This window comes from Opisthocomus hoazin, chromosome 3 (assembly GCF_030867145.1).
Source record: "Opisthocomus hoazin isolate bOpiHoa1 chromosome 3, bOpiHoa1.hap1, whole genome shotgun sequence".
In the NCBI taxonomy this organism is placed as follows: Eukaryota; Metazoa; Chordata; class Aves; order Opisthocomiformes; family Opisthocomidae; genus Opisthocomus; species Opisthocomus hoazin.
Genome location: NC_134416.1, coordinates 45,514,492 through 45,538,293, shown reverse-complemented (window position 1 = coordinate 45,538,293; position 23,802 = coordinate 45,514,492). Strand labels below are relative to the sequence as shown.

The 23,802-nt window shown below is 42.0% G+C and overlaps 1 protein-coding gene across 1 annotated transcript; it reads right to left on the bottom strand.

Annotated features, from left to right (window-relative positions):
- Positions 1–1,448: 1,448 nt before the first annotated feature.
- On the bottom strand, positions 1,449–21,516 carry LOC104332295 (DGAT1/2-independent enzyme synthesizing storage lipids). The gene is made up of 7 exons (XM_075415268.1): positions 21,448–21,516; positions 15,127–15,457; positions 13,404–13,568; positions 10,019–10,212; positions 5,051–5,111; positions 4,504–4,643; positions 1,449–2,645 (listed from the first exon to the last, which is right to left on the bottom strand). The coding sequence occupies exons 2-7, from the start codon at positions 15,452–15,454 to the stop codon at positions 2,541–2,543; spliced, it is 993 nt and encodes a 330-aa protein (XP_075271383.1). The 5' UTR covers positions 15,455–15,457; positions 21,448–21,516; the 3' UTR covers positions 1,449–2,540.
- Positions 21,517–23,802: the final 2,286 nt, after the last annotated feature.

Genomic DNA, 23,802 nt, shown 5'->3' with positions numbered 1-23,802 from the left:
TTGCCCCCAGCAGCAGCTATCAAAGGGCACAGAGTTAGCAAGGTTGTGCAAATTCAGCTGACTAAAGTGTTTTAACTGATCATGCTAATGTGCTTGAAAAATAGGATAAAACAGTCAGAGAATGGTGTTGTCCAGTCCTTCTGCCTGGTTTCTGCAATACAAGGAAGGCCTTCAGATTCTGGTTACTCTGACTTCCTCTTGTTTCTTCGTCTGTGTCCATTTTGGTATTTGACAGCCCTTTCTTTTTGTTCCTTTTCTCACTCAGCTTAAGCTCAGGCTTTGAATTTTAGTTATTATTGTCAGAATGCACTATGCAGGATTGCACCGTTTGAATTCCTGTTCATGTCCAGGCGTATGAGCATCTTGACTTGGTTTAGTTTATCATCTCCTATGTATGTCAAGTCTCTGCTGGGAGAAAAATCTTTCTGCTTGTATAGAGCAATTATAATTAAGGTGCTCAGGTAAACATTCCTGTGTCACAGTGTTGTCTCATAAATGCAGTTTGTTACCTGGTGTGCAACATCCATTACATACGCAGAGCTGAGGTACCCGTTAACTTTGTGTCTGCGCAGAGATGGGTGCTAGGTGGTAACTCCACAAGGCTAGCACGCTTTGGCTAACATGCTGTAAACATTTACACATTTTGAGCAATGGTTATCAGTACTTTTACAGTTACCCTTAATCACCCTCTTTCCCCGTTGGCCTTTACATGTCTCGTCTCCACTTAAAGTCACAGCATCCTCCCTTTTTACTGCACGCATTCAGTAAATAAGGGTCTCTGCTTGGCCTGGGGTCTCCAACTCAGGGGATGTGATTTTTAGTATTATAATGAGGGGATAGTTCATTTAAGGGCACTCTTTATCATTATTCTGCTGTTAGTTCCTAACTGTTCAAAAACATCTTATTTAGCTTACATCTTCTTCCAAGATATACTTCATCCCAAGGACAGTAGTTCCTGATTAGACACTCCCTATCAGCCGCTCTTGTCAACATCTTGGCCTTCTGTTAATCCTAGCCTACATATTCTAGCTAAATAGCTGGGTCAGACTGACCTTTTATGGATACTTGTATAATGCTAAGTTCAATAGACTACATTAGGACAGATTTGAGATTTTTTTTTTTTTCAGGACAGGATTCTTGTCTTTTTGCTCCAGGGAAATAATTCATCTGTCTGTCCTGCTCCCTTCTTCAGATGTGCAAGAAATATTTGTGGAGAAGCAGCATGGCAAGAGGAGGGATGAGGGATTTATTTTAATCCAAAGAGCAGATTTAGTTTTCTAGTGAAAATGGGTAAATGTTGTATATATTTCCTTAGATGCCACAAAGTTTTAGGATGTTGAGGGGAAAGATTATATAAGTATTAAAAGTACAAGAAGGAAAAACAAGGCACAAAAATCACCTTTCTTCGTGTTTGAAGTTAACAGAGTTGGTTGCATTTAATGGCATATTGGATAGATCACACAAAGTTCTCCCACTCCCACCAGTAACAACATCCCACACCTCATAAAAACACATCCTGCTTTGCAGCAAGTTTCAGTATGCTCCAAGCTGCATTGGGAAGACAACGCTGCCTACCTCCACCGTTCCAAACAGGTGTTTCGCTTCAATCCGTATGGGGATGGCAGCGTTGCAGAACCGCATTTTTGGGCAGACCACCAGCAACGATAAACCTCAGGGCTGCATTAGCTACGTAAGTTCCCCCCGAGCCCTCTCCCAGCTCCACGGGAGACCTGGGTGAGCACAGCACAGCACACATGATGACACGGGGATTCTCAGGCAGCCTCCGCCACTAAACCAGTATTATATGGTGCAATAGCACATGAATGTACCAGCTCAGGCTTGAAACTACTTCCTATGTGTATTTGCATAGTGCTACACTTAACTAAAGCTTTTTTCCTCTCTTTGAGAGACTTTTTCTGTTGGGGCAAAGTCTTGGATGTAGCATTCCTACTTTCCAGGGTACCAAACCACTAAGCTGATGTGTTTGTAGGAGTCTAATATCTAGTTTCATGGGATTATTTCTCTTTGTATAGTCTCTCTAGAAAAATGGCCTAAGCAGTAGATCATTAGCTAAAGTGAGACAGTTTCTCTTCTGACACCGCCTTGCGTGGGGTCTGACAGGGACGGTGCCCACCAAGCAGTGGACTCTGGTGGGACAACACCAACTCTGAGGTTCTGCTACAAGGCTGGACCGTGAACCACTCAAAACATAAAACCACAGATCTAGCCAAAACTTCTGAGGCTCTCAGATGTCTGTACACAGTTGTTTTAGGAACCAGGCAAATCCTAGCTTCATGATTTCCTTTTGGGGAATTTAGCTGTTGCACTGCTATTATACAAAAGTATTCTTCTTCAGTCTTTCTGACTTCAGATTATCCTCAAAAACACAATTAACCTTCAAGAGGTTAATTGTTTTCTTCTGTCAAATCTGTAGAAACTTGTAAATTAAACTGGTTGAACACCAGTTATTAGTCATCATTGCCGTAGGACATTGGTTTTTTACTGTATGCTGTAAAAACAATGAAATAAATGTAAACATTCTAATCACTTTTACGACATTTGTCAAACCGCTCCAATAAAGCCTTCCACATGCTGCCTGGGATTGTTTGGTGCTTGCTTATGAGAGTCTGGACAGCAGTCTTTGTCTGAAAAGAGAAGAAAAAGTTGCCTTTACAGACCTGCTTATGCAAGGAAGAACAGTATAATCACAGACATCTTCTCAGAGGTTCAAGAGGTATTGGGAAATTCACATATAAGATCTACTTTAAGAAAAAAGTTGTCTTTTTTATTAGCTAGTTGTCCTAACAACAGTTTCCTTGGAAAGGAATAAAAACATTTTTGCAGTTTGGATAGGCTCAAATTATTGTGATTCATCAAACCTGGTCATTACTAAGTCCAAGTAGCCTTCAACACGTGCAGACATTAAACTTGTGCTCTCCATCCCTGAAGGTTTTCATCAAAAGCAGTGGATAAAGCCTGACTAACCTCGTCTGATCTCATAGCTGACCTTGCGGGGACTGGGGACCTCTGCCTGTCCTTCCCAACATGAATTCTTCTGTAATTGAATCATATACAGCATGCACATAAAAAGAGAATTTGTATCTAAATTCTGTTCATTTTTCCTCTACATGAGATTCAAATGCAAGTTTGTGAAAAGAATGCACAAAATATTCTGTATTTCTACTAGGGATAAGAAATAATCTGTCTTAGTTTTTCCTCATGTATTTAAACTTGAAATAAGGGTAGCTACATACTCCAGTGGTCTCCCCCAGAGTGATGGTAGAATATCACAGGGAATATAAGAAAAGCATGGCCAAACCTTTCCTGACAGATTCCTGTCCCGACTCCTTTCTAGGGCAGGATCAGACAGAGGTCAGCCAGGCCACTACTCATCTCAAACGCCATTTAAGTTTTTTTGGGTTTTGGGGGTTTTTTTGTTGTTTGGTGTTTTTTTTAACTAATATGAGCAACAGAAGACCTAACCAGCCTCGCACTGAAGCGAGTGGTCAAAGGCTTGACTTAGTAAAGCAAACCAATGTAATGGGAAATTTCAATTTCAGTTTTGCACAAAATATTGTTCTCCCAAAATCCAATAATATGGATAACCATAAGGGCAATGTTAGCACTAATACTGCTTTCAGCCACCTAAACCTGCAAAGACCAAACTCTGCAGCTTGCTGGTGCAGTTCACTTGTAATGGACCAAATCTTTCTGGTTTCACTGCCGTGAAGCCCAGAACAATTTGCAGTAGATCCTTTAAAAAAAAAAAAGCTAGCCTTCTCGCATCTTTTGGGGGGCAGCAAGGTGTTTTTTACATCAGTGATTCCTAACAAATGTATTTATCTGTGTATTCCTAGGCCATAGCAGATTTTTTTTGGCATAAAGCCCTCCTTTTATCTTCTATGAAAAATTTTTAAAAGTGCATTTTCTGTATAGATTAGTAGTTTGAAAAATGCCTAAACTCTGGATCTATAAATATTTTTGTGCTCCGGGGCACCACTGATCTCACCAAGCTGTAGATGCTGAAAATATTTTTATATTTTGGAGGCAAATTATTTTTTTAATGTTTTCCTTTTGACAATAAGACTGAAGCTCTTGTAGAACTTTGTTTCTAGAGCGCTATGTTATTTAGAGAAGATTCTCAAAGGTGTTTGTTATATATGAAATTTATTTTCCTAGTTACTGAAAATTGAACTTAAAACATAGTTTACATCATTTCAGTTATCAAAGTTATCAAAGGCATGGGAGAAACAAAGATAGCATCTCAAGAAGACAGAGCTCACACATTCTGAAAGGATGAGGACACCCCAGTCAACTATTACTATGCCAATATGTACTTGTAGGGATCCATACATTAAATAATCCTGGAGCTCAACTGCCCATTGCTTTAACAAGCTAGTAAAAGTGTATTTGTCTCTATTAAAGCATACAAAACCAGTTTCAAGTGCATACATAATAGAGGGCAAAGTGTGTAGTTCAATATTCCAAGGAGAGCTAACTTACCTTTTCAACTAATTCCTCTGTAGTTATATTCGGATCATAAGGGATTGGCTCCCCAATGTACGTGCGAAATTTAACTGGAAGTCCTCCATATGGAGGAGTAAATGGCAATCGAGTACTTTCATACAACTGTCTAAAAAATCCTGAAATAGTTTAAGGGAGGAAAAAGTGAGATTATAGTCACAGAAAACAAAATCTAAACTTGAAATTAAGCTTGACTAGTACAGAAGACTTCTTAAAAATGCATGCTTTATCTGACAGTCAAGAAGAAATGACAGTATTTAGGTTAACTGTCCAGCAAAGCAAAGCTCAATAGACTTAATAGGTCACTGAAATAAGACTGCATTAAAGAACGAAATCACACAGCACAAACCAGTTAGACACAAGCTATTTCCGTATCTGAGATATTTCTGACCCACAGCAAGTGTGTTGGAGAATCCAAAGTAAGCAGAAGTCTGAAAAGAAAAATCTAAGAGAAAAGGGAGAGAAATCTGAGAGGAAAGTGGAGGAAAAAATTCCAGATACTTAAAATACATTTTAAAGTTCTTACTTCTTTCTTTAAACATCCTGTATCCTTCCCGGACATTTTGAGTATACATTGGAATGATGGGCTAAGGAATCACAAAATACAAAAAGGTGGAAATGTTATACCAAGTTTGAATTTATGTTTTAGTGCCTGTTGATGCAGCTAAGAAAATCACTTGACTACAGAGGATAATTATCAGTCAGGTAGCAAACAAGGAATCTTGTTATAAAAAATAAATTCCAGAACAGAAATCAAATTCTGTTTCTCAGCTCCCACAAACAGCAATGTTCCATCTGTAAGGAAAATTACATTGTATTAGAGGTTTATACCTTTCATTTTGAATGTACATTATAAAAGTTGAGTGAGATACTAAAAAAACTAACTTGGGTGTTATATATTTATTGCAGTATCACTGACTGAAACATAAAGTGAAGTTTTGCAGTTTCTCTGTCTAAAGCTTACATCCTGTGTGGTGAATAGGAAAGTATTCAGTTCGTGAAGTCTTGCAGAAAGCAAGCAGACATTCATGTTTGGCTTCCCTTATCTTCTCCTCAAAGTAAGGTCTCACTGAAGCAGTAATGTTTGGATAATACCCCACTGGAAAAAACTAATGCAGATCCCTTGGATAAATAAGGCAATTGTACATCCTCATTGACCTGCACTTCTTGGGGGCAGATCCTTAGGCAGTTACAGAACAAGTTCACTCCATTATTGTGACTAAAAAGAAAGACACTTGAGATACCTGAACTTAAAACAGTCATGTCTTATAGCCTGAGGTAAGATTTCATTGTTTGTTGACAAACTAACAGTGATTTTATCTATACATTCAATGACTTTTCCCCCTCATTGTCCCTTTTCATTTTTTTGAAACTTTACTTTAAGCATGTTGTTGGAATTACTTTTCCAGAAGGTGATGAAAGAACACCTCTCTGCTGTTAGTAATCACTACCACAGAACAGAAACCACAGGACGAGAAAAAAAGCAAGTAAGAAGAAGACCTAACTAGAGCCTAACAACTCAAAGCAATGGAAACCATTTAAAGGAAAAAAACCCCTGACAGATAACAAAAATATCAAACATACATAAATTTGTAAGAGTAAACCATTCAGAACGAGAAATTGTGGGAAATTATTAGAAATAAGCCCTTAAAAAAAATAAAAAGTAATATCTTTTAAAAGCATATAACTACTGGGCACTAAAAATACCACACAGCTTCAGCTACTGATCAAATACTGTATGTCTAACATTTAAAATGTTTGAAACCTACATATCATACAGGAAAAAAAAACCTTTAAATTTTAGGAATAGTGCAAGAGAAGCTTATCTTAGGCTATAAAGAAATGTGGCAGCTACAGAAGTTACTCGCACACAATGATCAGCCGGTGAAGTACAGAGTGGGAAGCAATGTCCAGTCCCTAGGCTGATAAACACAGGTACATACAAAAGCTTGCGTCTGTAAAGCAGCACGATCAGATCTGCAGTAACCCACGGATTTAGATTTGCTGTGCTGGGACTGAGATGGATCACACCCGGCCAGCTTGAAAATCACAGAATCACAGGACAGTTGAGGTTGGAAGGGACCCCTGGAGATCATCTAGTTCAAACCTCTTGCTCATACATAAGAATTTTACAAACCATAGTCCCCGTTTATCTTTTACCTAACTAGACTTGAATAATTTTATTGGCACATATATAATGCAGGGATCTTCAGAAACGATGACTCCACCCCATTAGCCTGTCAAACTCCAGCCACAGGCAGAGGGTATTTCTGAAACTCATACATAAATTAAACTGAGACAAATATATGTTCCAGAAGTTCATTGAGTCATAACATTAAATAATAATGCTCTTCTTCTCTGACCCCAAGTAAGCAGAGTAGTTACATAAGATGAAGTGGAAACCTGTAGGTGGAAACTACATTCCTTGCTTAATTTTCTTCAGCTTTTTCAGTGGCAGAACTGTTGAACTTTCATAAAACTGTAAGAAGAATGGGAATGTCTATTCATATGTAAAGTTGTTTTTGTCTTGAAATCCCCATTCAAGTCCTCTGTGGCAGGTTACGAAGCACCATGTAGTCATTTTGAATACTGTAAAGAGTGTGTGGTTCTTTGGTTCATGGCTACACTGCAAGTAGCATAAATTCAAAAAAAGGCACTTACAGTCCTCTCTTGCCTTCACCCAGGATCCAAATAAGTATTAGCAAAACATATACATGAATTGCTACATTATAGAGCAAGTTCTGATAGTTTAGATGAGTCTATCTCCAATCTTCAGTCAACCTACAAGACTGGTTTGGCCAGTACTGAAAATGATGCAGCAAGAACAAACAGAAACAATCAAACTCTAAATTTGTCAAAGATGGAATCCAGTTACTACTATGGGCCTAACTTTAGATAAGAAAAGGTATATATAGTTAATATTGCCCCCTATACTGATAAATGCACAGCATTTCTTTTTTTAAGTCTTTTATTTATATTGTGTCTGATGACAGATTTCCAGAAAAATATCAAAGACGCTCAAAATTCAGTGGAGCCTGCAAGCTAATTACAGTGATGCCCACTGCACTGGGACCCATTCAGACTTCCTGATCATAAAAAACCCACAAGCCTGAATGAGTGTAACAATAAGTGACACAAGAGCCAGGAGCACTGTAAAGGTGAGCTCAGGCCAGTAGATGTCAGAGGAGAAAATATTCTCTCTGCCCTCCAGGTAACAGATAATCCTGTGTAGTGTCTGTTTTACCAAACGTTATAAAAATGACCACAAGAACCTTTCACACTGCAAGAAACTTATCCTCCATGAATACCCAACTCATTAAATAAAAAAAATCCACAAACCCTGTCAATAGAAGGCGCTAGCAATTTTAGGTACTACTGTTCAGCTATTTCAGTGTGTTTCTAAATTATGAAGACTGGGAGGATTAAGAGGATTACCAGCAAGGATTTTTGTGATAAGTTTTGATTAGGGTGGCACTCTGTATTAGGGGCACTCAGATTTTTTAATTCAATTTTTATTTAAAAAATCTTTTATTACATTGTAGAATTACACTATAAGGTTTCAGCTGAAGTGAAAACATCTGGCAAAAGATTGTTCAAATGTTTGAAGTAGCTTGAAAGGCAAATATGAAAGCAAAATGATTAGAAATAACTCGAGTTGTTGAAGTGACACCTCTTTATGACTGCTCAAGTATATTATTAAATTAATACACAAGAGGAAAGACTATAAAGGAATTCAAAATGCCCATATGAATTTGACTGGGTTTATCCTATTCACACTGTTATTTTCCTAGTAGTGGTGGTGTACAGGCCATATATGAAGTATTGTCACTAACATTTACCAGCCCACGCTTTTGAGTAAAAGCACAAGAGAAGGAACAGAATCGCATAAAACACAACTTTTAAAAGGCCACATAGCAAAACAAACAAAGAGGTGGAAATAGGACTCCCAGCCTAAAATTAGTTTATCCATTGGGTAAATGCCCCTAAATTTATTCTAGTGTTCAGTTATCTCCCCACAGGATTTCACAGACAATAAAATTATGAAGAAATATTAACCCAAATCATGCATTTTGCAACCCTAGGTACTTTGTAGTAGGAGCTTTAGCATGAGAGACCAAAGCAAAGTTTGCAAAAGAACAGATTGATGGGGTGAGAAAGAGATACAACTGCACAAAAAACCTGAAAGGGGTGGTAAGAAATTCAAGTTTCCTAGGAAGAACTCAGCTCCTTGTAGAGGTTCTCCTATATAGACAGAAAAGGATTACGTTTATGTGGCAGGCAAAGAAGAGCACAGCAACTGATAAGATATTCACAAGAATGCAAAGAAAAATGACAGCTGTGCAATTCATGAGAAAGCAGCAGAAAGCTCATGGCAGAACAGATGAAGCCTGGATGTGTACCAGTATTGTCAGACACAAAGAGCGCTACGTGTGCCAAGTCTAAATTAAGACTGAAAACTCATCTCTAGTGGTGATGATGATAAGTGGCAGGTAGGAACAAGACAGGGTTGCAGCTCTCTCGGCTGCAGGCCATCTCAAAATTATTTCCCAGAGACTATATCAAAGAAACAGTCTCACATGTGGAATTAAATGGAACAGGTCAGAGCCAGTGGTAGAAGTTTGTATTTGTTGATCATCATCCATATGGAAAATGTAACTGAAACTGTGGCCATGTGTACATTAGTGGAGTACAAACCAATAGAAGAACATCTCTAGAGGATGCTGAGGATATGTCTTCGACACTGAACACATTCCAGTGCTCTGTTCTCAGTAGAACTAATTCTTGTCTGGTACCATTGACCAAATGTCCATTTGCAACTGGAGAGTATTAGGTCCCACTTCTGGTCTACTTTCAGCCAAAAGGAATGCAGCTCAGGTATTCTAACATGTTCCATGATGTGAATGAAAGCATGGTGAGGGAGTTGGAGAAAGTACTTCAAAAGTGCACACGATTCAAACTCAGACACTGACGTAGACACACCTTGTGTTAGCTGATGCAATGTTTCACAAACATCAAGAAAAGTAAGCGTAAGAACAAAATCCTGGACGCTCCCAGAATATATGAGAAGAAAGAAAGATAATACAATAAAGAGCCATAAGAAAATGACCGGATATGTAGAAGTAATATAAAGACATAAGTCCAGTAGGATGAGAAAAAAAGAATGAAACCTTACGGCAATATGGAGAAGGACCACGATGAAGATTCCTGAAATACAGTCAAGAAATTGGATGCCTGCATGATAGAACTGTAGACATGGAATCGTAGAGATGGGTGCCTTGCAACAGTCAAGAAAAAGCCTTACAGTTCCATGAAATCCTTGCTCCCTACTGGATTAATGTGCTTGAGGGAAGTGGTGGGAAAGGCAAAGAAATCTTTACTCCCAAACCTTTTCTTCTGTCTGGAAGATTTTCCAACAAACACTCCTAAGCTGCATTGTATAATGAAGTATGTATGCAATAAGCATAAACTGCGATTGGTAACATATAACACTCACCACTTTTGCATCTAGAGCGACCTGAGCAAACCCTTTTCGATTTCCCCACAAGAGTTGATAACTTTCGTCACTGAATAGTGCTTCTCTAACTCCACCTGGTGAGATGGACACCAAGTGTCCATTCTTCAGTGCAATGAGACACTCTTCCCTTGTACCTGGCATAATACCTGTCACTTCCAATAATAATTTAAGGCCTGCAATAAATAAGTAGCAAATACATATTATTATAACAATATATCACAAATACTGCTTGCATGTAGGAACAAGATTACAGCTAAGTTAAAATCTAATAGCTACATATTTAGACTAAGGCAAATTTGTGCAAAGGAAGTAAAAACCCATACAGAGTAAATATTGGCAAAATGACAAATACGAGACAGTGTTTTTGCCCAAATGTTACAAAGAAGCACCAGCTTATCAGGAGCATCTAAGTAAACTAATGCCTCCACATGCTATTTTCTATAATTATCAAAACACCAGCCACGCAACCTAAACTTGTGCATCATAGCTAGAAATCTGAAAATATAAAGCTATTCCTCCTTCCTCCTTTTTAAATATTTTAGGTAAAAAAATAGAAATTTTCAGTACAATAAAGATTACTACAAAAATAAATGCCTGACAAGCAACTATTTTTAGTGTTCTTTTAAAATGTGATGTTTAACATTTTAAATGTTGGGGTTTTGAGTTGTTAAATTGAATATTTTGTGGTTAAATTGCAAACTACATGGATCAAATTGGACTGCTGTATGACTCTTAAGATGCATGAATGGCAGAAGTTAGCAGGGCAGTTTCAGCACTGCGTGAACAGTGCAATGAATCGCCTTCCTTTGTTTCCATAACTGGGCTTTCTCCAAAAGACAAAGTGAGAACCATAGAAGCACTCTATGCTTTCTCATATTATCCTCTCATTTTAAATCTACCAGTTTTGACCTCCCACAGAGAGCTTCAGCAAATGAGTGTCCCCAGTCTTCAAATTCACTGTCCCAACAGCACAGTTTGAAAAGAAATTGTTTCTATTAATAAACGTACACAACAACTATGGTCTGCCAGAACCGGTGCCTAGCACTGCAACTTTGACAAAGGTCTGCAACAGAAATTTTGGAAGACAGTGGCAAACAGTGCCACATCTTGTAATTGAACTGTATTTCATCTTATTCAAGGCATCGTGTTTGATAGTTCTTTCTCTCAAAAACAGATGCTGGACTTTGTTTAATCCCTTTGTGAACTCTCATGTATTCTTGTTTTATCCTGCAGCCATGAATGCCATATCCTTATTAAGTGGATAGGTACTTCCTTTGCTGGCTTTGAAAATTTTGCCTGTTAAGAATTACGCTGTATCACATGAATCACTTCTTATTCCCCTTTTCTAGGTCACGCAGAATTTTATATCCCTCAGTCATGCAAGATTTCCGGCCTACGTACTGGCTCTTCAAAGGAAGCCGTGCCAGGCCTCTGATCGTCCTGTCCCGTTTTGTATCTTTATTACTTTGCAGCTTTTCTGAGACAGGGAGACCAGAATTCTACGCAGTACTCAAGATGTGGGCACCATATGCATTTTGAGTACATAACAGTATTTCCTGTTTCTTCTTTTTTCCATCATAAGCCTAAAATTCTGTTTGCCTTTTGGCGATTGCTGAGACTTAAGCTGACATATTCCTAAAGTCATCTAGAAAATGACTAAATAAAGCCTAATTACATGTTTATATGTTTTTCTTTGCTTCTGCACTGCATTATAACTAATACTGAGTTTCATCTGCCATTTAATCAGCCAGTGATTCGGTACTGGTAGATAACCGTACTCTCTGTGTGGGCTTTCACTGTCTTGAAAAAAATGGCTAGTATGAAGCTTTATCACCTCACTACTAATCTAGATTATGATTATTTTGAACAATATAGGTGCCAGCACTGATCTTCATAAATATACCTAGTGAATTCTGCTTCTTTGTGAAAATGAGCCATTTATTTATACCCTTTATTTCCTGCCTTTTAACCAGTTATTCATTCACAAGAAGACTTCTCCCATTAATTAATCCAACAGACTGAGGTTCAGCATACGGTCATGAGCATTCTTTAAAGAAACAATCTGTGAAGTGTAACGTTTCTCTTCAAAAAGGAGGTCAGTATGGTAGAGCAAGAGGTTAGGGAAAATTTTCACTCAGTCTAGTAGCAGAAAATTTCAGCCACATTTTCTACTAATGCAGCAAATGAGGGGGCCTAATCTCCATTATTTGTGGTCTTTTTTACCAGATTCCTTTTTTGGGAGCCTTTTTATAGATTGATACCATATTTGCCACCTGCTGTTCCTCTAGCATGAACATAATTCAAGCAATGTCGTCTGTACACATCAGAAGTTCAGAAATTGCACAGAACAGAGTGTTGCTTGGTCTTGACAATAGTTTACTATACATTTGTAATAAAAATCTGTGCTACAGACACTTCAATTTGAAACAGTACCCTCTCATTTATCCCTTAAAAAAAAGTCTCCTTTGCAACATTCTGCTAAGCTTTATCTTCCCTTAGGGGTCCTCTCAAAAGCCAATCGTCTCTTGATGACTTCATGCTTCTGACATGTTTCATACTACGCAGTATTTACTAAGTATGCCTTTAGCAAATTCTTCCTCACCATCTTTCTAGAGATGCCTCAATACGTTCTTGCATTAAACTTGCCTGAGTGCATGCTCTTTGTTTTCAGTGTTTGAACACAACTTACTTTTTCTGAAGAACGCTCTTCTATCTTTAAATAGCTTCCTTTATTCCTTAGTGTTATAATAATTTTTAATATAAGTGGTATAAAGGTGCCTTTAAATAATCTCCGTGCTATTCCTTCTGAATGCTCCTTCTTTATGACTTGTTTTTCTAAAAATGAATGAGGTTTGCTTTCCTGTACCTTCTCCTTCTCACAATGGAATTATTTATTTCTCCCTCAGTCTACCACGTGTTGAATGTGTTGCAGTGGTCAGTATTACAGCGCTCTGTTCAACAGCAAGATCTTCAAACCAGCTTTGTGCCCTGCTCCAGGCTTTGATCAAAAGATTGATTTGATGTCATACCCCCCTGCAAGGGCTACTCAGTGTAGAGGACAAGAGGTAATTGATACCCTACCATTTACTGGGGTCTTCTGCACTCACAGCCCATTGCTGACAGGCCATATAATGTCTCTTTGTTGGCTTTGGAGGGTCTACCAGTGGTTTTTTGACCTTTCACTGAAGACAGGATATTCTACCCTGTTTGCCCTTCTGCATCTACTGGCTTTTAGTTTAAAAGTCTAAAAGCAGTCTTTCAATTTAAAAGCTCTCTTGAAAGTGGAATAAATCTAAATTTCACCAAAACCACCAACAGGTTGAGTGAATCCAGGATGCTCAAATACAAAAGAACAAGTTCTTACCTGGTAAACGAAAGACAAAATGATCAGCTACTGACAGACAAAGTCTTTTCTTCTGGAGAAACAGCCTAGACAAAAAGTAAAGGTAGTCTATAGGAATAGCTCCATGGTAATATACAAGAATGCCCGGTCCTTCTGGTAGGTTTTCCACACCATGAAGCTCATAACCTGTTTGGGATGGAAAGCAATACACTGACAGTTATAACTGTAAATCATCCAGCAATTTAAAGAAAACTGTTTACTGTCCTTGGTTAAATGACTTTCAGAGAGTTGTGAAAGCCTCTGCAGTAGCTTTTAAATTAATTAAGTTCTGGATGGAACTTTTGGTCAATAGCAAAGACAAAGTCCCTCAAACACTGCAGTTCATTGGTGGAATAATTTGTTGGTCAGTTTAATCACTAGATCAGACCCAAACCTGACATTTTGCGCAGCGAGGGGACTAAATTAATTATTTCCCATTAGGAACTTTTCCCAGTCCAAAGCACAATAATTAAGAAAAAAAATTACTAGACTGGTGTGAAACTGCTTCATCAGCAGAATGAGAGGCAAACAACCAGTCAGGATGCTTTCCTGAAACATGGAAGTATGAATCTCCATTCTATGTCAGACAATTAAAGGTTTGGGATTTTACATAATAAAAAGTTTCTCTGGTTGAGATGTTTAAGTCCAGACCAGAATCCATAAGAATTCCAAAGAGAGGTTCTCTCCACAACAGTTAAATATATTCGCTTCATAGTGGAAGTGAAATTTCCTCACAGACATGGACTTCTGTAAATCCCACCTTTGATTTAGGTTTTTGTTGGAGCCACAGTAGGAGACTAATGTATACAAAGGCTTGGGAAAGCTTCTGCCAACTAAGAGCTCTATTCCACTTCCTCAGCCTTCATCTCCATCCCTGCCTGCTCCTGTCATGAGCCACTGAGGGAGAAGGATGGGGATGGAGCAGGCAGAGTCCTAGGAAGAAGGGGAGAAAGTTTTATACTGCAGGATGATCAAAGATTAAGGGAAAAAGCTGTGAGGAACGACAGCAACATAGAAAACAACCTGATATTCTTCACCCTTAGGGCAGCAAAGTTAAGCCTTGCTGATTGCCTTAAACTACATCTGTGAGAAGAAGAAATGCCTAGTGTGCAGCTGAGGATTTTCCTAGGGAACAGGGTGTGTTGAAAGTATATGAAGTTGAGTGTAATGAAACTGAAAAATCAGGTTAATTTTAAATTCTACCGCAGTATAAACTTAAGTGTGGTATCTAATTATTTCTTTGACCATACAGCTCTTAAAATTATTTTCAATTGTCATAACACAAAGTTGTTTTTGCCAACTAAAAATAAACTAATTACACTTCCAACTAGTTGTTGTGTTTTGATCATTTATTAAGTGGGTTTTAAACGGCTACTAAGGTAAAGAATAAATCACACATCTCCCTCGCAGTGACGTTACTAGAATTAAGATTAACACTGCACTTCACTCTGATACCATATACAGAGAAGTGCACCTGCCTATCCATTTAAGAGAAATTCACCCTACAAAAAATAATTTCTCCCTTTCATTCTGCTTATTATTGCAATCCATCTTTGCGGCAGAAATTTTTGTGCTAGAGGCCATACAAAGTATAGTAAATGTCATTTCTTTGCATCCATTTGGAAGAAATAAAAAATAAATAAAACTTATGTGTATTTACTATTTATTGTCATTCAAACCTTCAGACAAGTTATGTCATACTCACCATGCCATATTCTTGCACATACATCCCAAAAGCTTGCTATGGCTTTCCTTGCACTATCCCAAACATCACTCAAGGGATCTGCTTTTACCTCACCACTCCTCTGATATATTAAAAGCAAAATATTACTAAGGTAAATGAAAAAGACAATTGTTAAAGGAACTATAAAAAAAACTAATATTGCACTAATTGCCAGTGAGATGATGAGCACATGAAAAAGGTATTTCTTCAGGTACTCCACAACTGTCCATTCTTCCAGTACATAGGCAAGGCAGCTTAGGTCGGTCATCAGTATCCGTCCTGAAGTGCAGGATTCTTTTCTATCTATCATGCCCTGCATGGAAGAGAAAAACAAAACAAAACAAACCAGCTCTAATTTCTCTAATCATGGAAGTTTCTCAGTTTAGGAAAAAAGCTTTCTGTAGACATACCTGATGCCTATTTCGGTATAGCACAGTGTCAAACATTTTGTCTCTCTCTGTCATGTTAAGATAGCTGCTGGCAATTGCCATCCACTACTGCCTGTAAAGGCTGATGAGATTATCCTATGTATTCATGGAGCTTTTTTATGTAGCCAGATAATAGGGGCTGAAAGGACGAGGGCTGGGGTCCAGGGAAGCCTCAGCATCCATGCAACGCAGAGCTCATTCACTGTCAAAGCCATTTATCAGATGATTTCACTGCAGAAGTATGGCTTACTTTTTAGAAGCTAAAAAGAGAGCAAGCAATAATTGTTCTCAGCAGCATTAGCCAAGAAGCCTGCTGCCAGATGTCTGGACTCTCCCAATCCCCTGCAGAGAGTCCAGCCGGGTCTCCAGGTCCCTGTCTGTTTGGCAGCAGCTGGCAGCGAGGGGAATGACCAGGGGCATGAGGAGCTGACCTAGACCAAGAGCCGGTAGGCAAAACCTGGGCACCCGTGGCTCCTTCCTGAGGCCTGGAGGTGCCTGGGACAGCGTCTGGTACTGCTGGCAGCACCAGGACAAGCAGCTCTTCACCCCTCATCCACACAACCATGCCAACACACCCTTCTTTCAGATTTTCCAGCCCTGGCAAAGGCCAAGTGGGCTCCATGGCCCTAGCAATAGGTTTGCCACATGCAGCTCCCTGCTTAGTCTGCTCCTACAGCTGACCCTGCCTGCCTGACAGCAGGTAGTGGTTTCTCTGGAACATAAGAGCACTCCAGCATCGCTGGCTGATTTTATGATTCTTGAGCATTAGCCAGAGATTTAAACATTGCAATCAGGTTCAGTAATCCATAACTGAATACAGCTTTTATTTGTCTCAACCAGGTTACTACTTGTTTAATGAATAAATTTTTCTGCTCCAACACCAGAACAAGTACCTACAAGAAACAAATCACAATTGCCACAGTCAGTGCCAAGATCATAAAGTACAGCAAGTCCAGACTTTTCTGACTTTATGTCTTCAGCTGCATACCTATATAAGCAAACCAGTTATACGCTGCTGCCCTGGTTTTGGTTAAAACAGAACCAATTCCCTTTCACTGAATCTTCCTTACAGCAAAGTTCTTCTAAATAACTGCATTTTTCTGAAGCTGGCTGCATATTTTACAGACAGTGTCCACTCCAAAGCTGATAACACCTAATGTTTATAGTTACACTGAGCTAACGGTAGGGAAGGAATACAGAAAAAGGCCCTTCTTTATAATTATCACTACAGCATCCAAGGTCACCGATAGACCTTTTAAGTTCCACAAGCGAGGAGTCGTAAAGGGCCACACTTGCAGGGAGGGGCGGACAGGACAGGGGACCCGATATGACCAGCGCGGTGTGCCATGCCACCCACGTCACACTCTGATTAAAGCTGGGGGATGATGACGGGCTCGCTGTCTTCGTCCATGGCCGCCTTCTGAAGAGGGCCCTGCTCCTTGTCCTGCCTGCGATCCTGATGCTGATCCTGATCCGTGCATCCCTGAGTCCAGTCCCTGTCTGTTGCTGGGGCCAGTCCGGGACTGCCTGGTGCTGCCCGGCAGCTGCTGGCGGGAGCCCGCGGCACCCAGCCCCGGGGAGATCCGTTTCGGCCTTGTGTGTTTCGTTTCATTTCTCTGATTACTAACATTATTAGTGTTATTAGTAAAGCTGTTTTAATATCCAATTTGTAAGCCTCTCTCCCTTGTTCTCCTCCTTCCCCTCCCACGGTGGTGAGCAGAGGTGGACAGAGCGCATCTGCCGCTCTGCTCACTGCCACCCTGTGAACTGAACTGAACCATTACACCCATCCACTCCACTTTTGTTTTTCTTCCTTGAAGCCTTGGGTAGAATATAGGGGTGGGCTGGCCTAAAGCAGAGCTCCGTTCAGAGTTATGGATGACACGGAGCACAGCAGACAGCCAAATCAAAGAGCAGCCACAACCAAGCACCAGACTAACACGCAGTAGGGCAAGCAAGCCCTGTGGCAAGCCCTGCCAATGAGCAGCTGTAACACCTATAAATTTGGTCTTGCACACACTCCAATCAAATCTATCCTCATCTTAAACCCTTTGAACTCTACGTTGGGCACCAAAAAGGACTGTCGTGGTTTAACCCCAGTAGGTGGCTGAGCCCCACATAGCCTCTCACTCACTCCCCTCTGCAGAGGGATGGGGGAGAGAATCGGAAGGGTAAAAGTGCAAAAACTCAAGGATTGAGATAGAGACAGCGTAACAGGTAGAGAACAGGCTGGAAGGATAGTAACCTAGGAGCTCAAAGGAAGCAAACGTTGTATTCAATGATGCTCAGCATGGCACAAACAAACAAAACCAATGTGGCAAAGAACCTGACAAGAATTAATATGGAATTGTTTATATCCTGGTGACTGGTGCGTGACTAAGATATAGGCATATCTGGAAGTTCCCACTGAAAAGAGATTTTACGAATAACACAAAAGAAATAAAAGGAATAGTCTGCATGACGTGGGTATTAAAATCTTTGCATTGAAGACGTTTAAGAAGGATAAAGCTGATGGTGTGGTGCTACTGTATAGTAAAGAAGTTATTAATTGTTTAAAGTTTCTGATGAGAGGTCTGATAAGATCTACAAATCCTCAATGCCTGCGAAGCATGCTGTGCTGACAGAGCCTGGGAGAAGGCCATGTTATAGCCTTGCCTCAGGCTACTGAATCAGAAATACTGAGCAGTCCTTAGAATAACTCATTCAGCCTGAAACACGGGGTGAAGGAAGGGAGTGGATGTTGTGTTGTTATTGGACCTTCAGACTGGGAACACAGGCTACTACAGCCAGTAGCAAAAGTGGCTTACAATTGCAGATAAAATGTCCATACTGATAGGAAATGTACCAACAGTAACCCCTATATGATATGGGGGTTAATTTGGATGTATTGATCACTGACTGGAACCTGGTGATAAAGATGCTGTAAGGCCACAGTAAGGTCTCCCTAGAGCCTTCTCTTCTCCAGGCTGAACAGCCCCAACTCTCCCAGCCTTTCCTCATAGCAGAGGTGCTCCAGCCCTCAGATCTTCTTTGTGGCCCTCCTCTGGACCCACTCCAACAGTTCCATGTCTTTCTGGTGCTGAGGGCTCCAGAGCTGGACACAGGACTCCAGGTGGGATCTCACCAGTGCAGAGCAGAGGGGCAGAATCCCCTCTCTCGACCTGCTGGCCACGCTGCTTTTGGTGCAGCCCAGGATATGGCTGGCTTTCTGGGCTGCAAGTGCACATTGGTGACTCATGTTCAGCTTTTCACCCACCAGTATCCCCAAGTCCTTCTCGGCAGGGCTGCTCTCAATCCCTTCATCCCCCAGCCTGTATCCATGTTTCAGATTGCCCCAACCCAGGTGCAGGACCTTACACTTGGCCTTGCTGAACTTCATGACGCAAGATTACTGAAGCAGTGGTATGTGATGAAGGTAACTGATGCCACCTATTATAATTCTGTAAACAAGTGCACCTCCATTCTTTGAGGAAATTGGAGGTTTAGTAGCTTGTGCAAGTGTCGTGCACATACAGTTTTACTAGGGTCTTGTTAAAGAGTCACTGTAAGCCACACGTGAGCTGCTACCTGGAACTCGCCCTTCCACCAGACCCTCACCATACGTTCTCACCACCAGCCTGGTGTCCCTGCTAACAAGATGACTGAAAATGCTGGCACAAGAAAACCACTCTTGGGAACAGCCCAGACTTAAGTTGGACTGTGGGGATTATGAAAGTATGTTACCAATGCCACTTGACATTTTGATTAAAGAATAGAGCTTTTATAATGGAGAACATATAAAATGAATGATGTCATCAACTGACATGACAAAAAAGTATCCATCAGTGGTGGAATCCCCATCAAATGAGAACTGAGTCTATGTCCTATGTTATTCAGCATTTTCAGGGTCTTCTCCTAATATGAATGGGATGTTACATTGATCAATGTAAACAATGTAACACCCCACCAATTCCTCTTCCTCCATCCCAGTATTTATGTAACAGAAAATTATTTGCTGGCTGGAAGACCACTACGTTTTACCTTGTTTGCTCACAGACTACAGTACAAATGAATGTAGTAACTTACTAATTTCTGATTTTAAGTTCAATATAAACACTAAAAAAAAAAACCCAGTTCAGAAAGAAATTTAAATACCTAAATGTCCAAAAGTATTTTTTATAAAACCTACAAAACAGGTATTAACACTACAGATTTGACTGAGGACATATGAAAGTAGTTGGGTACACATGGAGTGAGTTCACTTTACACAGCTAGCTGAATGGGTGCAATAAAAGCTAATTTCAACATCATGCCAGTTGAATCCAAGCCAGAGTGGAGAAAGAATAAATGATTAGAGAAAAAGCTAAAAGACTGAGAAAAAAAAAAAAATCACAGCAGCATGGATTTTTCAGGTAGGTAGGGTGCTCAACCAGGTGTCAGTTCCTGTTCCCACAGTTGAATTGTACATCTACCACCAGCAGTTTCTAAGGAAAAAGGGGACTCTGATCATTGAACTGTAACCCTGGATTTTGGGCCATGTGATGTGAGTCCAACAGCATAAATGCATCTCTTTGTGCTGTCAGGACAACATCAAAGGACTACAATGGGACAGAACTTCTATTTTTGCCATGTTCTGCTGGTTATCTCTCACCAGCCCCTTGTTGAGACCACAAATACAGTTTTGAAGCATCCTTTCTATCAAACACCATATAGGAAATTATTACATAGCTACCTGAGTGCCTACTGGCAGGCTATTACTAAAGACCTGCTTGACTATGCACTGGAAAACAATGCAAGAGTGTTACCGCAACATGTTTACTCATAACTGCTCTGGTTTGCCCCAAGTCTCAAAGTTTAAGAGAGAAACTTCTACTCTGCTTTTATCAAATCTGAGCCAGGAGCAGCTCCCACGTTCTTCAGTACTGAACATCCCACGAAAGGTTACCAAGCAGGCATAGTGTTTTGCAAACAAACATTTTTTAAATCGCCTGTATTTTTCACATCTCATCTAGTGATGGACTTGCAGTGTCGCTGAGTGATCTTCCAGAGAAGAACACCTGTGTCGACACACGAGATGTTTGTTTGGGCTCCACCTATAACGCATACCAGATTCCGGAGTAATAGCTGTATCTACAGTGTGAAATCACAGGTGACATCAGAGGGAGGCAGAACTAACATCCCCCTCCGTCAAGGGGAGCTCCCCTTCCAACAAAAGTCTCCTCTGCCACAGCCACTCAGATCCCGAGCTCTTGCTGAGGCACCGCTTCTGGAGAAGGATGATCTTCCCAACGCTGTAAACCCCGGGAAGGGAAGCGCAACAGCAAAGCTGTTGCAAGACGTCAGAATCCACACCTTGCGGCCGGCTTCCAGCCGTGGCTACAGAGCGGATGGACCATCTTGGTGCTGCTGCCCACCAGTCCGCTCCTGGCAGAGGGTTTAGCAGGGCGCGGCGGGAAGATGAGCGCAAAGCGGCCGGAGGCCCTTCTGCAGAGCGTTCTGTCACGCCCGCTGCCTTGTGGCGGGCCCCTGCCCTCCCCCCTGTCCAGCGCCGCTGGGGAGCGGGCCCGCAGCCACCGCTCCGCGCCAAACCCCAGCTTTACCTTTCCCAGAGTTTTCCGCGGCAGCCCCACGGAGAACGACGCTCTCGCTGGTCCCGGCAGCGGCTGCCCGCCTCCACACCCCCCTGCCTCGGACGCTGCCAGGCTTCCACCGCCCCCCCACCTCCGCGGGCTGTCAGCACGCCCACCCCCAAACCCAAGGGCCCCCCCAGACCAGGAGCTGCCCGCAGCCCCGGCGCCCGGCCCGGCCCGGCCCGGCCCCCCGCTTCCCCCGCGCCGCGGGCACCCGGCCCGGCGCACCGAGCCCCTCTCGTCGCGGCCGCCCCGGCCCCGCTCACCTGCGCGCGGCGGCGGCCTCGCGAGGACCCCGCGGGTGGGGCCCGTCCCGGGATAAGCGCGCGGCCGCCCCCGCGCCCGGGCCCGAGGGGGCGGGGCTGGGCTCGGCAGCCCCAGCGGGTCCGCGCCCGGGGCTGCGGGTTCGGGTCCCCGGCGAGGACAAACCTCGGGACGGGCGGCGGTGGCCGGGCCCGGGGGGCCGCGGGGCGGGGGCGTCGCAGCCCTCCGCGAAGGGACCGTGTCCTGCGGGCAGACGGGATCTCCAGCGGCGGCAGGCAGCGGGCTGCGGCCCCCGCACCGCTTCCCAGCGCTGCCCGTGAGGCCGGACCCGCTCCCTGCCCGGGAGACAGGAGCCGTTTAAAAAGCTGAGGAGAGCAGGGTGTCACACAGACCCGGGGCGTTGTTAACCAGAAGGCAGCCAGGCCGTGCTGTCACGGCTAAATGCAGTGGAGGAGACCAGAAACGCAGTGCCCTGGTGCTGCACTGCTGTTCGCCCTATGGCTAGTATGGCAGAGGTCAGATTTTAACTAAGAAGACCAACAGGTACCAATTTTTAAGTTCAGGAAAGGGTTAATCATCTGGTCTGTGTAAGACGGGTGATAGAATTTCATTGATTTGATCTGATACGGAACAAGAAATTGAGGAAGAAGTGACTTGCAAGCAAAGAGGAGAGGAATCTAGAATCTAGCTTCGGAGGTGAACACCAGAAAAAAATGTGTGCCTGGTTAGAGGCAACTTCGTAAGGGTGAAACCGCTTCTGAGAGAGAGAACTCGGAGTTTGTCTCTTCTGGGATACAGCGTGCTGGTCCAGGGCTGCAACAGGCCCTGAGGGAAGGCAGATTTGTCCACCAGCCGCTGTTCACAGTGTGACTCCGCTCTAGGAGAGATTCACCCAAACTTGGCAATGCTCAGAGGACTAAGAGAGCCGATTCAACACCACCGTAAAGGGGACTCGCAGTGATTGCCTGGCAGGATTTATACCCAAAGAGGATTCTTCAACAGCTGGACTCCCTCCAAACTTTTGAGAGTCGATTCAGCTGACACGAGCAGATTGGGCTTGCCCCCTGCTCTTCAGAAGATGGGGAAGCTAGCAAGCAGCGCTCCAGTCTGAGCATCTCCTCCTATAGCCACACTCATCCTAGTTGCAGCCCTTGCATGGCTCCCATGAAATAAAATGCGTGGCTGCAGTACATTTCTTCCCGCACACACGTTGTGCTGTAGGTGTGGTTTAGGGGAGGTAGTCACAAACCTGCAAAAAAGCATCCACCAGTGATGCCTTCCTGCTGGCTGCTGGCTTTTACTGCTCAAGGCGGGCTTGTTCAGTAACAGCTTTTCTCATGAGGGAAGACATTTAGGAAAAACTTCATATTCCTTGCCTAGCGTGAAGCAGCAAGATCATTGGAAAAGTGCTTTTGCTAGTAGAGAGGTCAACAGAATGCAGATATAATGTCCTTAAGCGGCAAAAATAGATTTAGATGGTCAGTGCAGATAGAAAATGAGTTGTAGGTGTAGCACCTATATTTGAGAAAGTAAGAACAATTAGGAGTCTCCTGTATTCTGCACTTCACAATGTGTTCCAGACTAACACATGTTAAGAAAATAGTAGTTCAAGATGTGGAGAAATGCTAAACTCATGTTTCATTTTCTAACTAAATCCTGCCAGGCAATCCCGCCAACATGATGAAGCTATGGAAGGGGTAAGTATAACATTAGGGTCTGTCTCACAGAATTCCTGCTACGATTAGTGAAGTGTTACAGCCAGCATAGAAGGCATTACTGAGATCATCTTTGAAATTTTGTATTTAATTCTATTTCTTTTTTGTTTATACAGGTGATTGATTTAGACAGAAAAAACAACAGAAAAGAGTCCAAAGGATGACAGAGATGCACAAGCGCTTTTTAGGAGAATAAGACAGAGGAATGTGGCTTTTTTTTTAACCTAGCAAAATGAAATTTCAAATGGGATATATCTGTTGCTGTTAAATAATTTTGGGGGTAAGAAAGCAGAAAAGTAACTCCTTCAAAGGTCAGTCAAAGCACAGAATAATGAGTGTCAATGGCCAGTCTATAACTTTAGATCATTTTATATTCAGATAAGATTTCTAGCAAGAAAAAAGAGGTTCTGAATCTGTGTACCAGAGAAGTAATAGAGTTTCTACTGCTATTTGGAAGTTGAAATAAATAGGTTGCAGGAAGCTGGCGGTCCCAGTGTGGTGTTGCACAACACTGCAGATGAGTTGTGCTCGGAGCTGGCTCCCTTTCACCAAGGACAGTTCCAGCAGAACATGGAATGTTTGATCCAGCCGGTCACAAGTGGTGTTCCCCAGGACTCTGTTTTGGGGCCAGTTCTGTTTAAC